The sequence below is a fragment of the Narcine bancroftii genome, chromosome 7 (assembly GCF_036971445.1).
Source record: "Narcine bancroftii isolate sNarBan1 chromosome 7, sNarBan1.hap1, whole genome shotgun sequence".
Taxonomy (NCBI): domain Eukaryota; kingdom Metazoa; phylum Chordata; class Chondrichthyes; order Torpediniformes; family Narcinidae; genus Narcine; species Narcine bancroftii.
The window spans coordinates 184,899,560-184,914,261 of record NC_091475.1 but is presented as its reverse complement, the minus strand read 5'-3'; the positions used below and the strand labels follow the sequence as shown (position 1 = coordinate 184,914,261).

General features: G+C 39.8%; 1 protein-coding gene across 2 annotated transcripts in view; it reads right to left on the bottom strand.

The window, feature by feature from the left end:
- Positions 1-14,209, bottom strand: part of exosc8 (exosome component 8) — a 62,834-nt gene extending 48,625 nt beyond the window's left edge. Inside the window, exons 1-3 of one of the 2 annotated variants that reach the window (XM_069891702.1) lie at positions 14,040-14,209; positions 8,637-8,673; positions 8,394-8,457 (exon numbers count right to left, since the gene is read on the bottom strand). In XM_069891702.1, coding sequence (XP_069747803.1) covers positions 8,394-8,457; positions 8,637-8,673; positions 14,040-14,044 — 106 coding nt within the window. In that variant the 5' untranslated portion in view covers positions 14,045-14,209. Of the gene's footprint in view, positions 1-8,393; positions 8,458-8,636; positions 8,674-13,790; positions 13,911-14,039 lie in introns of those variants that run through there. The other variant, XM_069891701.1, reaches the window with a different exon arrangement.
- Between the last annotated feature and the right edge of the window lie 493 nt (positions 14,210-14,702).

The following is a 14,702-nucleotide window of genomic DNA, read 5'->3' as shown; positions in this document are numbered from 1 at the left end:
TGAACAGGGGTGGATATGGCAGCACAATTCGGGCGGGCTTAAATCTGGGGCAGCTGGCTTTTGTTCTGAAATCTGGAAAAATCTGAAATTCGGAACACACTGCCCCACAAGAGTTCCGGATAAAGGATTGTATACCTGTACAAAGTCACCATCAATCCATCACTCAAAACACCCGAATATCCAATGCCAAGGCAGAAGAATTGTTCCAAGCACTAAACAGAGGGCAAAAATTCACAAAACTAGATTTGTCACTGTAATGGAAGATTTAAACTGTGTTTTTTTTTTACTTCTGCAGCTACAAGACTGAGAATCTGCTTGTTATTTAGAATCAGCAGACATAATCTAATTTACACCTTTGGTTTGGTTTCGCGGATGAAGATTTATGGCTCGTTGGTGACTGACAAGTCCGATGTGAGACAGGCAGGCACGGTTGCAGTGGTTGCAAGGGAAAATTGGTTGTTTGGGGTTGGGTGTTGGGTTTTTCCTCCTTTGTCTTTTGTCAGTGAGGTGGGCTCTGCGGTCTTCTTCAAAGGAGGTTGCAGCCCGCCGAACTGTGAGGCACCAAGATGCACGGTTGGAGGCAATATCAGCCCACTGGCGGTGGTCAAATGTGGCAGGCACCAAGAGATTTCTTTAAGCAGTCCTTGTACCTCTTCTTTGGTGCACCTCTGTCTCAGTGGCCAGTGGAGAGCTCGCCATATAACACGATCTTGGGAAGGCGATGGTCCTCCATTCTGGAGACACACCTAAATTCCACCATGGGGCAGGATGCAGTTGAATCAGAAGACATTATCTAATTTACACTATGGGGTCCAGGGATGCATATGAATCAGTAGACATTATCCAACTTCCACCATGAAGCCCAGAGATGCAGTTTTCTTTTGTTGGTCGCAGACTGTCATGAGACCTTGAAGATAATTAAATCATTTGTTCAAGGAGATAAGATCTGAAGTAAACAACTTTTGGGTAATATTAGCCATGGTCCCGCTGCTGAAGTTTGAGACTCTCCGAGAGGTGGTAACATCTCTCAGCAAGAAGAACTTCTAGAGTCCAGCCAACGTCCCGGTCGGGGGAGGTGGAGAAGCTGCTACTGGGGCCCCGACAACCTACTACAAGTGTGCAGTCGTTGCCTCGCTTCAGCAGTTGGGACCAGTCCAGGTGTTGATAAGTATAATTGGGAAGGGCTTGCATATTGTAGTGTGAATTCAGCTTTAGATTTAGTAATAAAGCCTTGTATGAACTGAACTGCTCTCGGTGTGGGTGTGTGTGTGTGTGTGTGTGTCTATTTTCTTTCGGTAACTCAAACACTGTGACCAATCTAAAACCAACAAAATGAGAGGTATAAGTTTACTCAAGACAGTCACAAGCATATCAACAGATAGAATCGGACAAAAAAAAAATCAAGGGAATATGTGACAATCAATCCCCATCTGGGACTATTCACCTGTACACGGGCCTTATGGAATGTCAGCAGCACCTGTGATTTTTCAAGCAACAATGGACAAATAATTACATGGACTCTCAGTTGGGGGCTACCTGGATGATATCATGATCACGGGCCGAAACAAGAGTAAACACTTACAAAACATTGAAATGGTTTTTAACCAGACTACAAAAGACAAGTATGTCTTCACGCGCCCCTCAGTTTACAATCGACAGCAAGGGGGTGCAAATGAATCCAGCAGGAACAGAAGCCATTCGTAAGGCCCCATACCTAACCAACAAATCAGAATTACAGTCCTTCCTAGGACTTGTCAATCCATCGGTCAAATCATTACCAAAAACAAATCCCTAATAGGTCTACATTATGCAACCTGATGAACCAATAACTTTAAAAAAAGATAAAACATGGTACTGGAACACAGAAACTAAAAACACAATCGATCAACTAAAGGAAATACTAACATCAACAAATGAGGTGCTAATCCACTTCGACCCTAGTAAAGAAGTTACACTAGCCATGGATGCTTCACCTGTCGGACTAGGAGCCATACTATCCCAAATCACAGAAAAAGATGAGCAACCAGTAGCGTACGCTTCGCAAACATTAACCACAAGCGAACGCAATTACACCCAACTAGAAAAAGAAGGATTGGCTATAATTTTTGATGTAAAAAAATTCCACCAATATCTTTACGGAAAAAAAATTTACTCTGATCACAGACAACAAGCCTCTTAATTTAATCCTGGGGCCACACAAAGGTATACCAGTATTAGCTGCCACCAGAATTCAAAGATGGGCCATGCTACTAGCGGTGTATAACTATGATATAAAATATAAACCAGGAACACTCAACAGCCATGCAGATGCCTTATCACACATGCCACTACCCGAGACAGAACAATAAGGGAAATCATTAAATGGAGAGCAGAGGCAGCAGCTGTCAACCAAGAACAACTTCAACAACTGCCCATTACAGCCCAGATGATTGGAAAGGAAACCCAAAAAGAGGCAGCATTAAGCAAGATCCTATACTTCATCCTTAATGGATGTCCGGAATTTGAAGTCATCCCAGAAGATCCAAAACTTTACCACACACACTGCCATGATCAGTCGAAGAAGGATGTTTACTACAGGGTACCCGTACAATTACTCCAGCCAAATGGCAAACTACAATGTTATCAGAACTGCGCCACAACTATCCAGGAATGGTACAAATGAAGGAATTGGCTCAGATGAATGTCTGGTGGCCCTCCATAGACAGAGACATTGAAACAACAGTAAGAGAATGCAAAGTATGCCAGTAAATGCAGACAAAAATGCCGCAAGCCAGGCTAATCCATGGAAATGGCCATCCAAACCCAGGCATCGGATTCACGTGGATTTCGCTGGTCCATTCATGGGTTAAACTTTCCTAATAGCTGTGGACGCACAGTCCAAATGGCCAGTAGTTTCACAACTGAAAAACACCAAAGCAGATCTCACGATTGACTGCCTACGAGCTATCTTTGCCATTTACAGATTGTCTCATGAATTATTTACGGACAATGGGCCTCAATTTACATCAGAACATTTTTTTTTTAATTTGCACAATATCTTTTTATTTGTAGATCTTATTTTTCATTTGCATCAACATAAGTACAGTATTTATCCATATCATTAAAAAAATGTAATGCAAAAAGAATGCATAATTTCATATTTTCTCCCCCCATTCTCCCCAAAAAAGTAGGAAAGATAGAAGAAAAAACTGCCTGATAATCATATAGGTTCTTGATTAATTAAATTTCATATTTACAAAATGATCTTGAACCTTGAATTAACTAAGATAAGTTGGAGCAGGAGTGGCGGACGCTGTAGATGAAGTCAAGAGCAATAGAATCCATATAAGGTTTCAAAATCTTATCAAAATTTTCTGGTTGATTCCGTAAATTATAAGTTATTTTCTCTAATGACAAATGTCTAGTTTCGAAGTTACAACTATACATTTCTTTGCTATTGTTACACTTTAAAACTTCTGATAAGTATCTAACTTCAAATCAAAAATATCTCCTAATAAAAATATTTTGGGATCTTTCAAAACTTGCACTTCATAACTCATCCCAATAAAATACTTGCATTTTCCCAAAATTTTCCTACTTTTTTACAATGCCAATCTGCATGGAGAAAAGTTCCTACTTCTTTATTACATCTAAAACATTGATCAGAACAATTTGAATTAATTCCATGTAATTTACATGGAGTATAATATAATTGATGTCAAAAATTAAATTGCACCATTTGGTATCTAACATTAATTGTATTAGTTACACTTTCATGACAATTTTGGTCATACCTCTTGAATTTGTATATTTATATCTCTTTCCCATTTCAATTAGATTTAAATAAATCCTTTTTCTGCATAGTCTCTTACAATTTTATATACATATTAGTAATAAATCTTCTAATAAATGTATCAGTTATTAAATATTCAAATTGACTTTGTTCAGGTAATCTAAAATTTGTCCCTAACTTTCATTTTAAATATGATTTGTTGATAATAAGAAAAAATGGTATTATTTGGTATATACTTATCTTTCAATTGGTCAAAAGTTAAAAAAAAACCTAAAAAACAATCCTTTATCTTTTTTATTCCGCAATTATACCAAGTGTCAAAATAAACATTATTAACCATAAAAGGAATCAAAGGATTTTGGTTTAATAACATTCTAGTCAACTGATAATTCTTCATTTCTCCTTCTACATTCATTCCATATTTTAAGTACAGGTACACAATCCTTTATCCAGACATCTAAAATCCAGAAAGCTCCAAAATCCAACAAGTGGGGAGAGATATGGCAGCGCGAGTCGGGCCGGCGAGGGAGACCGGCACCGCGAGTCGGGCCGGCGAGGGAGACCGGCACCGCGAGTCGGGCCGGCGAGGGAGACCGGCACCGCGAGTCGGGCCGGCGAGGGAGACCGGCACCGCGAGTCGGGCCGGCGAGGGAGACCGGCACCGCGAGTCGGGCCGGCGAGGGAGACCGGCACCGCGAGTCGGGCCGGCGAGGGAGACCGGCACCGCGAGTCGGGCCGGCGAGGGAGACCGGCACCGCGAGTCGGGCCGGCGAGGGAGACCGGCACCGCGAGTCGGGCCGGCGAGGGAGACCGGCACCGCGAGTCGGGCCGGCGAGGGAGCGGAAGATGGCAGTGTGACTCGAAGGGGGTGGATACAGCAACACAATTCGGGGGGGCTTAAATCTAGCTTTTCAAAATCCGGAAAAATCCGAAATTCGGAACACACTGTCCCACAAGGGTTCCTGATAAAGGATTGAGTACCTGTATATGTTTCAAAATTGGTGTATCTATTTGCCCTCTCAACAATCTTTCATGCCATTTATGCAAAATATGCTTAGAACAATTTTCTCATTTCAATTTGAACTCACGCTGTCTTTTCATCAATCTGATAACAGAAGGACAAAAATTTAAGTTGAGCTGCTTTATAGAATTTTTTAAATTAGGCATTCGTAGTTCCCCCTGGTCATATTTCCATGTTAATTTTTCCAATGCCATCCTATGCACACAATTTATCCTTCCTATTAAAGAAATTGGCAAATCCTTCCATCTTATTAAATATTTTAAAATTTTCTTTAATAGAGGTACATAATTTAATTTAAATAAATTATTTAAATTCTTATCAATATTAATTGCTAGATATTTGATTGCCTCCTTCTGCCATTTAAATTTTGTTCTTTTCTTAACTTGAGTGTAACCTGTTTCAGTCATTGGCATTACTCCACTTTTATCAATATTTACTTTATAACCTGATATTAACCCGTACTTCGCCAATTGAACATATACTTTTTTTAATTAACTTTCAGGGTTTGTAAGATATATTACATCATCTCCAAAAAGGCTAATTTTATGTTTTTTATCATTTATCTTAAAAACCCTCAATCTCATTATCTCTGCTAATCAACTCTGCTAGAGGTTCTCTGGCCAACGCAAATAAAAAAGGGGATAGTCTAGATGATCTCTCCAATAAAAAAGATTTTGATATTTGTCTCTTTGTAATTACACTAGCTTTTTGGCAATTATATAATGCTCTTATCCAGTGGAAAGCTTCAATAGTTTAAATAAATAGTCCCATCTAAAGCCAAAACTACTGATGGTATTTTTCTTTTCTGTGCCATATTTAACAAACTTAAAAATCTAACAATATTGTCAGCTGAATTACTATTCTTAATAAAACCTGTTTGGTCCATATTAATCAATTTATGTAAACATTTAGCTAATCTGTTAGCTATTAGTTTAGAGAAAATGTTATAATATGTATTCAATAATGAAAATAGCCTATAGAAAGATGGAAGCAAAGTGTCCTTCCCCTTTTTTTGGAATAACTATTATTAATGCAGTTTTAAACGACTCAGGTAAATCACAAAGAGCTTCCATTTGGTCTAATAAACCCGTAAATATAGGAATCAATAGCTCTTTAAATTCTTTATAAAACTCCAGAGAAAAACCATCTTTGCCTGGTGCCTATGTCATATATTTCTGTAACTGTAAAAGGATATGTTAATTCAGCCTTCTCTTCTATATTTAATGGTGGCAAAATAATTTGTGACAAATATTCATCTATTTCATCTCCATCCTTTAAAGATTCCAATTGGTATAATTTCTTATAAAATTTCAAAAAAAACATCATTAATGCCCTTTGTTTTATGTAAGATGACCTGAATCTTCTTTTATCGCTATAATTCTTTTCGATAGTTGTTCAGTCTTCAAATGCCATGCTAAACCTTTATGCCCTCTATCTCCCAACTCATAATATTTTTGTCAGGTTCACCTTGTATCTCTGTCCACTCTATATGTTTGTATTATATTAATTTTTTTTTTTTAATCTGGTATTCTTCGTTTCTCATCATTTACTTGATTTTGCAATTTTTTTTCCAACTTTATTACTTCATTTTCCAAATGGTTAACTTCAGACATATATTCTTTTTTAACATTAACCGTATGTATAATTATTATTTGTCCTCTTAAATAAGCCTTCATAGAATCCAAACCACAAACTTATTGGTTACAAAATATTCATTAACGTTTAAAAAAACTTTATCTGTTGTCTTATAAATTTTAACAATGCAGTATTAAACCTCCATCTATAACTTGTATTTGCTCTTCCTCCAATAAAATTGACATAACCAAAGGTGATGATCAGGCAATATCCTTGCTTGATATTCAATATTTTGAAATTTAGCTTACAGTTGAGAGATTAAAAACATATCTATATGTGAATACGTCTTATGTCTAAAGGAATAAAATGAATAGTCTCCAACATCAGGATAATTTTCTTTCAACTGTCATCAAGTTTCATTTCATTCATAAAATTATTCACAAACTTTAACTACCTTGCTTTTAACCATAATTCCATCTGATCTGTCCAACTTCAATCAAAAGTAAAATGAAAGTCTCCTCCCATAATTATTTTCCCCTTTTTGCATTAGCTAATTGCATAAAAACATATTGTATAAAATTTCCATCATCTTATTTGGTGCAAATATATTCAAAGTCCAATATTCAGAATAAATTTTACAATCTACCATGACATATCTCCCCACTTTATCAGTAATTACATCCAATATTTTAATTCAGAAACTTTATTTATTACTATCACCACTCCCCAAGCTTTAGAATTAAATGAAGAAGACAATACAGTTCCGACCCAGTCTCTCTTTAATTTCACATGTTCTATTCCATTAAATGAGTTCTTGTAAAACAGCCACATCTATTATAGTTTTTTTCATATGGCTTAATAACCTTCTCTTTATCAGATTCTGAATTCCATTGATATTAATACTAATAAAAGACTATTTTCCCACCATTAGACACCAAAATTAAAACATATATCCATCCAGCATCCCCTTCCCCCTCCTATATAATATACCTCATATACAAATAGTCCAAGCTTTAAACAAAAAAGAAAAGATAAAGAAAGAAAAAGAGAATAAAAACATGCGGGAAAATCCCAGAGGTGCATGATGTTAAAGCGTCTCTACTCCCCTGATCTATGCGGGATGCAAGAAGTATCACATTAGTGCCCATGACTCCACAGTGGTCAGCATCATATTCTCCACTAACTCACTCAAAATACCATACCATCCCTTACATAGTCTTTTCAATAGACCTTATAATCCTTTAATCTTATCAAATACAATAAATCACGCACATTATAGGTTAAACCTTCCTACTCTTTTAAGCTCTCTCAAAACACAATATACTTTCAGTTACAGCAGAAATCTTTCCATTGTGCAATTAATTCTGGTATCAACAACCATCTGTTGGTCTTTAGCAGGCAATGAATCGGCATATACCTTTATTTCATTAGGCTCAGTAAAAAATCTATTCCTCCCTCCAGGGATGAATACTTTCAATACAGCTGGATATCTCAAAACAAAAGCATAGCCTTTTTTCCACAACACATCTTTAACCAGATTAAACTCTTGTCTTCAGCAATTCAAAACTCATGTCTGTATGAAAGAAAATCTTATTTCCATTATAAATCAAAGGTGATTGTCTTTCTTTAGTTTGCTTTGTTGTCAACTCCAATATCTTCTCTCTTACTTCATATTGAAGGAATCTGACAAGTATTGGACAGGACCTTTGGTCAGGCTGAGGTTTAGGTCTCAATGCCTTGTGGGCTCGTTCAATCTTCAAATCTACTTGAAATTCAGCCTGACCCAAAACTTCCGGTATCTATCATTGCAAAAAAAAATTTTCTATCTTGACCTTCATCTTTAAGCCCAACAATCTTAATATTATTCCGTCTGCTAAAATTTCAGGAAGCAAACCTTTTGGAAAACTTTGTTGTCCAGTGTAATCTAAAACTCTCATGAAGTCAATCAATGCACAAAGTTGGTCGAGTTTAGAAAGGTGACAAATGGAACTTTTACATATGAAGCGTTTAAGTGTGAATTCTCACCTATATTGAGAGTTGTTGTTCTGAATTCACCCAGTTCCCTTCCATCAGGTCGACAATTTTCTTTCTGCCAAATGTACAAATGCTCTTTAGGAGGTCCACTTAGAATTCGAATTTACAATATAAAAGCAGAACCGAGAGTCACATCACGTATTTTAAAAGGTTATGTATTTTATAACTGGCAGCCATCGAAAATTTAAATTCTTCATGTTTCATAAGTAGAGATTAAACTATGAAGTAGCCTACCAGAAATTTCCTGTAGTATTCCAAGGGTTCCACAGTTCTGACAAGGGATAAAGAGAAAGCAGGTCACTATATTATGTCACATGACCACACTGCCATTTTGTTAGTTATATCTTATATACTAACATTTTAATAGCACATCCTACCATTATCATTTACTGTTAATTCATAATATTACATTTATTTCTGAACTTCATTAAGCATATATATATTCACATATCCTTAAGGAGCAACATAAGCTTTTTTTTATCCTTCTATAATACCCATGGTTATGGAATAGCATTAACATATACAAAAACTGAGAATACATCTCATTAGTAGGCTATTAAATAAGTATTAAAGTAGATACTCTCCCATTTCCCGTGCAGAGACGGCGGCAGTCAACTGGGCTGCTGGATCCCGCAGGGAGCAGTGATGCAGCACTCCCACGGGGTACAGCTGCCCAGTCGACCGTCGTTGGCTCCACACGGGCTTTGAATGGCCCATTGTGGGAGCCGATGGGGGTTTCAGTTGAAATCCCACAACCACAGGTCAGCACTCAAGGTGGAAGCGCCTATTAATCGGCGGCAGCATCTTCGAAGGGCTGCAGTCTCCAAGGAAGCAGAGGACTGGAGCAGGGCACCAGAAGACAGGAAGAAGCAGCGCAGAAGACAGGTGACCACAGCGGCAGACCAGTGAGGGGGCTCTGTGGCTGAAGGACCAGTGCACATGGAGGGCTGCTGGCGACTCAAGCTGAGGAACCCATGGAAGCTGTGGGCTGCTAGAGAGTGCTGTCGGAAGACACATGCCAGGCTGCAGACTGCTGGAGACTGGCTCAAACTGGCTGGAGGGGTACCAGGTATCGGAACCAGGATCTGAGCAGGTGCAGAGGGCGCTGGAGGGATCCTGACTGTGTTAGAGGTTCAAATCTGGAGTTCGGTTGCCAATGGTTTGGACTGGACTCTGTGCGGCTGCAGAAGAGCTCGAGGCAAATCTATGGACACTCAGTGACTCTGGGGGGGCTCTCTTTTGCTTCTCTCTCTCTGGTTGCAAGTCTGACTGTAAGAAGTGCTTAGGCAACTCCTTCCACTGGTGAATCTGTCTGCCTTGCAGCAGGCAAAAATAAATTTCATTTAAGATAATTACTAAGATAATAAATTGAATCTTAAATTTCACTTAATGTACAAGCTGCACCATGGTATCAAAAGTAGAAGCAACATTAAAAATAACACTAAGTATTAAAAACAGAGAACACAGAAGTGAATGCTTTGAAGATGAGTCTCCAAATGTGAGCTTAAGCTTTTGATCACTGTTTCCACACATCAACAGATCAAATTAGAACTACTCCCATATTCACCCTCCACCTTTTCCTTATAATGATTCTGCTAATAACATATAACCATATAACAGTTTATGGCATGGAAACAGACTATTTCGGCCTTTCAAGTCCACTCGAACAACTCCACTAGATCCACCCACCTATTCTACATCCATAACCCTCCAACACCCCCCCCCCCCATCCATGTATATATCCAGCCTCCTGTCAAATGAAAGAATTGACTCTCATCTTAAAAAAAACATTAATCCATCATTAAAAAGGATGAAGTGTATTGTTTTACAATACAAGCTTATCTTTGACCCACTTCTGTGGAGCTTCATTCTGAACTAGATTGTTTGGTGTACCGCAGGACAGTGGCTGCAATTTAGACTCTTCCAGAATGCTGGAACGATCTCTGACAGGTACCAGCATTAAATTTCATCTGCCATTGTTCTAAATTCCTACTAACAATATCATCCTTAAGCTTGATTATCCTCCTTGCTATAAACATCACCACAACTTTTCAAGTTATTTGAAAACTTACTAGTCTCTTACATTGATATTCAAATGGTTAATGTATATAACAAAGAGTAACAGTATAATCGCTGGTCACAAACTTATAATCACAATAAAAACCTCCACAAGAACTCACTGCCTTTGATTACTGTGCCAATTTTGCATCCAATTTGCTAACTTACTGATGATAAATGTTTTGAGACCAGATTTTCATGTGGGACTTTATTCAAAAGCTTTACTGAAGAACAGACTATCTCAACCACATTACTCTCATCAATACATTTTGTTACTTCTTCGAAATATTCAATCAATGGTCAAGCATGATCTCCACCTAACAAATCAGTAGAGAGTCAGAGACATACAGCATAGAAATAGGGCCTGCATCCTCACCGACCACCTTCACCATCAACTACCCATTCAAAGTAATCCTACATTTATGTAGTTTTTTTTTCCATTCTCTCTACATTTTCATGCTATCTTTGATTGAAAGCCTGCTGTTCAAACTACAAATTAATCCCGTCTACCTGAATTTCTTCCACTATCTTCCCTTCCACTGACATTACTCACAGGCTTATAATTATCTGGCTTATCACTGCTGCCTTACAAAACGTATCAAATTTACCATATTTCAGTCATCTGGCATCACATCTGTGGCCATAAATCTCAAGATACCCAATACCTATGTTGTGTATTGTTATGAGCCCAGAGGACCCCAAAACCCAGCTACAATCGATATTCACCAAGACAAATGGTTACTTAAACAAAAGTTGCTTTTAATTATCTTTAAACATGAAAACAGAATCACACTTTAACTTTTCACTATTGACTTAACTAACCTAACTTAACCTTCTTCTAATTCTAAGTGCACGTGTATGTAATGTGTAAGTTTAGAAAAGTTCATTGATTCACAGTCCAATCTCACTTCTCATTCCTCCAAGTTCACTGGTTGCAGGCAATTCTTATACTGTGCACAGGATTTAATACTTATAAAGTTCACCAGGTTTTGCTGCTTGAAAGGTTAATGGTTACCACTCAGGAAGGTTCTTGTCGGTTTTCAGAGAGAGATTTGTTGTTCCAGGACATCCACAACTGATTTACTTCCATCAGCCACTTCAGTGTCTTGCTGACAAAACTTTTCCCCTCTGGGTTCTCCAGATGATAACCTCTTTCTTTCAGGTCACCACAGAGTGCCTTTTTGTTTCCCTTATTTCAAGTGAAACATTAGGCAGCCAGTCCTCTCCTCTTGCATGAACCACAAGGGCTTTGACCAGGCTGAACCAAGCACTCACATCCCATCTTCCAAATGGGGTTTTGCCAGCTTGTCCTGTTCCAGTCCCAGCTGCTGTTGCTGACTGTAACACTGTAGAACTGATCTGTGTATGTGTATCTCTCTCTCTCTCTTTCTGAGAGAAAGCCTCTTTGACTCTCTCTGCTTGAAAAACCACATGACCCTCTTAGAACAGCAATTTCCACTGCAGACACAAGGCAGCTCTGAAAAGCTCTTTCATCTGTTGCCTTTTTGTAAACAACAATCCATTAGTGAAGTCTCTTGGGCACTCTCCAAAGCTTCTTCAAAGACTCTGAGGCCCCGACATGTGTAGCATTAGCATAGCTCCAGTATTTCAAATAAGATCTATTTAAAAGTGTTTGTATGTTACCTACACTAACAAACTCTGTCACAGTACCATTCCTGGATGGTTGTAGTACAGCTCTGATAATATGCCGTTTTGCCTTTTGGCCAGGATAATTGTACGGGTACCCCAAAGCAAACATCCTTCTTCAACTGATAGTTCATGGCAGCGTGTGTAGTAAGCTTTTAGGACTTCTGGTATGAACTCAGATTCTGGCCATCCATTAAGGGTGAAGTTTAAGACTTTGCTTAACGTTGCCTCCTTTTGGGTTTCTTTGCCAATCATCGGGGCTGTAATGGGCAGTTGTTGTCGTTGTTCTTGGTTAATAGCTTCTGCTGTCCATTCAATAATTTCTTCTTTTTGTTCACCTTCGGGTAATGATAAGCGTGATAAGGCATCCACATGGCTGTTGACTGTTCCCGGTTTACGTTTTACCTTGTAGCTGTATGCAGCTAGTAGCATGGCCCATCTTTGAATTCTAGCTGCAGCTAATATTGGTATTCCTTTGTGGGGGCCCAGAATCAAACTTAGAGGTTTGTTGTCAGTGATTAGGATGAAAGTTCTTCTGTGGAGAAATTGGTGGAATCTTTTTACACCAAAAATTATCGCCAATCCTTCCTTTTCCAGTTGTGCATAATGTGTTTGTTTGCAGTTAATGTCCGTGAATCATATGCCACTGGTTGCTCACCCTTTTCTGTGATTTGGGACAGTACTGCTCCCAGTCCTAGTGGTGAAGCATCAATGGCTAGAGTCACTTCCTTGTATGGGTCATAGTGAATCAGCTTATTTGTTGACGTTAATATTTCTTTGAATCAATCGACTGTGTTTTTAGTTCAGCACAGGATCAAAGTACTCCGAGCATGTGGAAGAGGGGGGTAAAGACATGTCAATGTTTCAAGCTGCAGCTCTCTATCGAGATGTTACATCAACCCACGAATATTAAAAATTCTTTTCTCTTCTATATTCCACTATCCACACTGTATTTTATTGTACCATTACTAATCACTCGTCCACTTTTAATCACCCCACATTCCCATAATCTCCCTCAGATTCACGCACTCACCTACAATTTAGAACGGATAGTTAACCTTGGGCATAACTGGGACACCGAAGGAAACTCATGCAATGCAAACTCCAGGTAAGGAGATTCAACGTGAAATTATGAGGCAGTTGGCCCCACCGTGCCAACCAAGTTGAGCCACAAAACATAATGCTTTAAAAAAAAAGTCAATGTCTTTCGGCAGCGCTGCCAAAGGAACGGAACAATTTGTTCAATCTGATCGACAAAACAACAGTACATGATCACACGTCTCAGGGAAAAGCTCAAGTCAAAACTTTTAATTCATTCTCTTCCGCGTGAAATTCTGGCGTCCCAGCTCCAGTGAAGACAAGAGACACTGGAAAAGGTTAGGTTTAAACATCACCACCACTCCGCTTAAACTATCAAGCGCTGAAGAGGAACTCAATGAGAGGCCCCGCTCCCAAAACTAGAGCAGCAAATATAAAGCGATGGAAACACTCGGCATCGTTCGTGTGGGAAACGGAGTTGGCTTGTCAAATTTGACCTTTCATCCCAACCTGTCGGCCTCCACCCACACGCGATTCTGGACCGGGTTTCTCGCCTCTCCGCTGTTTTAGTCCTCGATGCCCACGTTTCCCGGCCCGCGCCCACTCGCCATGCCCCACACCACGTCCGCAGCCCAGTGAACCTACTTGAATCCAGCCGCCATCTTGCGCTGACGACACGTGACGGCAGCTCCTCGCTCTGCTCGGCGCCGCACATTCAACCCGCCGCCGAAAACCCGCCGCCGATCCCAAGCCGCACATTCAACCCGCCGCCGAAAACCCGCCGCCGATCCCAAGCCGCACATTCAACCCGCCGCCGAAAACCCGCCGCCGATCCCAAGCCGCACATTCAACACGCCGCCGATTCTCAACTCAGTTTCCAATACGACAGAATACCTCATCAAAGAATGTGCTCAATTCTTCGCAGGGATTTTTCTGTTGGATGTCTTGAAAAGAAGACATAGACTGATGCCGTGAGGGGCGAGATGTAAAGATTTATTTCACGTTCAATCCAAGCAAGGGTGGTGAAAGGCATTTGTGTCGATGGCCAGTCGGAACCTCCCCTAACTCCTTCCTTGGCTCCTCCCTGGATTTCCCAATAAAGGCTGGTGTTTCCGGACTTGTCCCCTCTTGCTCCTGTACCTGGAACCTGGCCAAGTCGTGTCTCAGTAATGCACAGGTTTTTGGTAATTAAAGCCGTTTAATCACTCCATCATGTCGTCGTGATTATTGTGTGCACCACAATTTAATGAACCAAAACAAAAGCCGTGGAAGCTTGGCAGACAGGACAACGCAGCAGCGATGGGGAAGATGCCTGGTCACCCAGCCCACAGACAGTGGGGTCGAGCCAACCATGTGGTGCAGTAGCAGACACATCCCTGGGGTCTGCATCAACTATTGCAGCAGGTAATGGGAGACGTTTGCTGGCTGACCATGCTCATGATTGATCCCATGGAACCCAACACAGATGTTACCTGCACGGGATGCAGACGTTCATGCGCCGCCACAACCTAAGGGATACTGAAGATAAATAAGTACGATCTCCTATTTGCTTCCGTG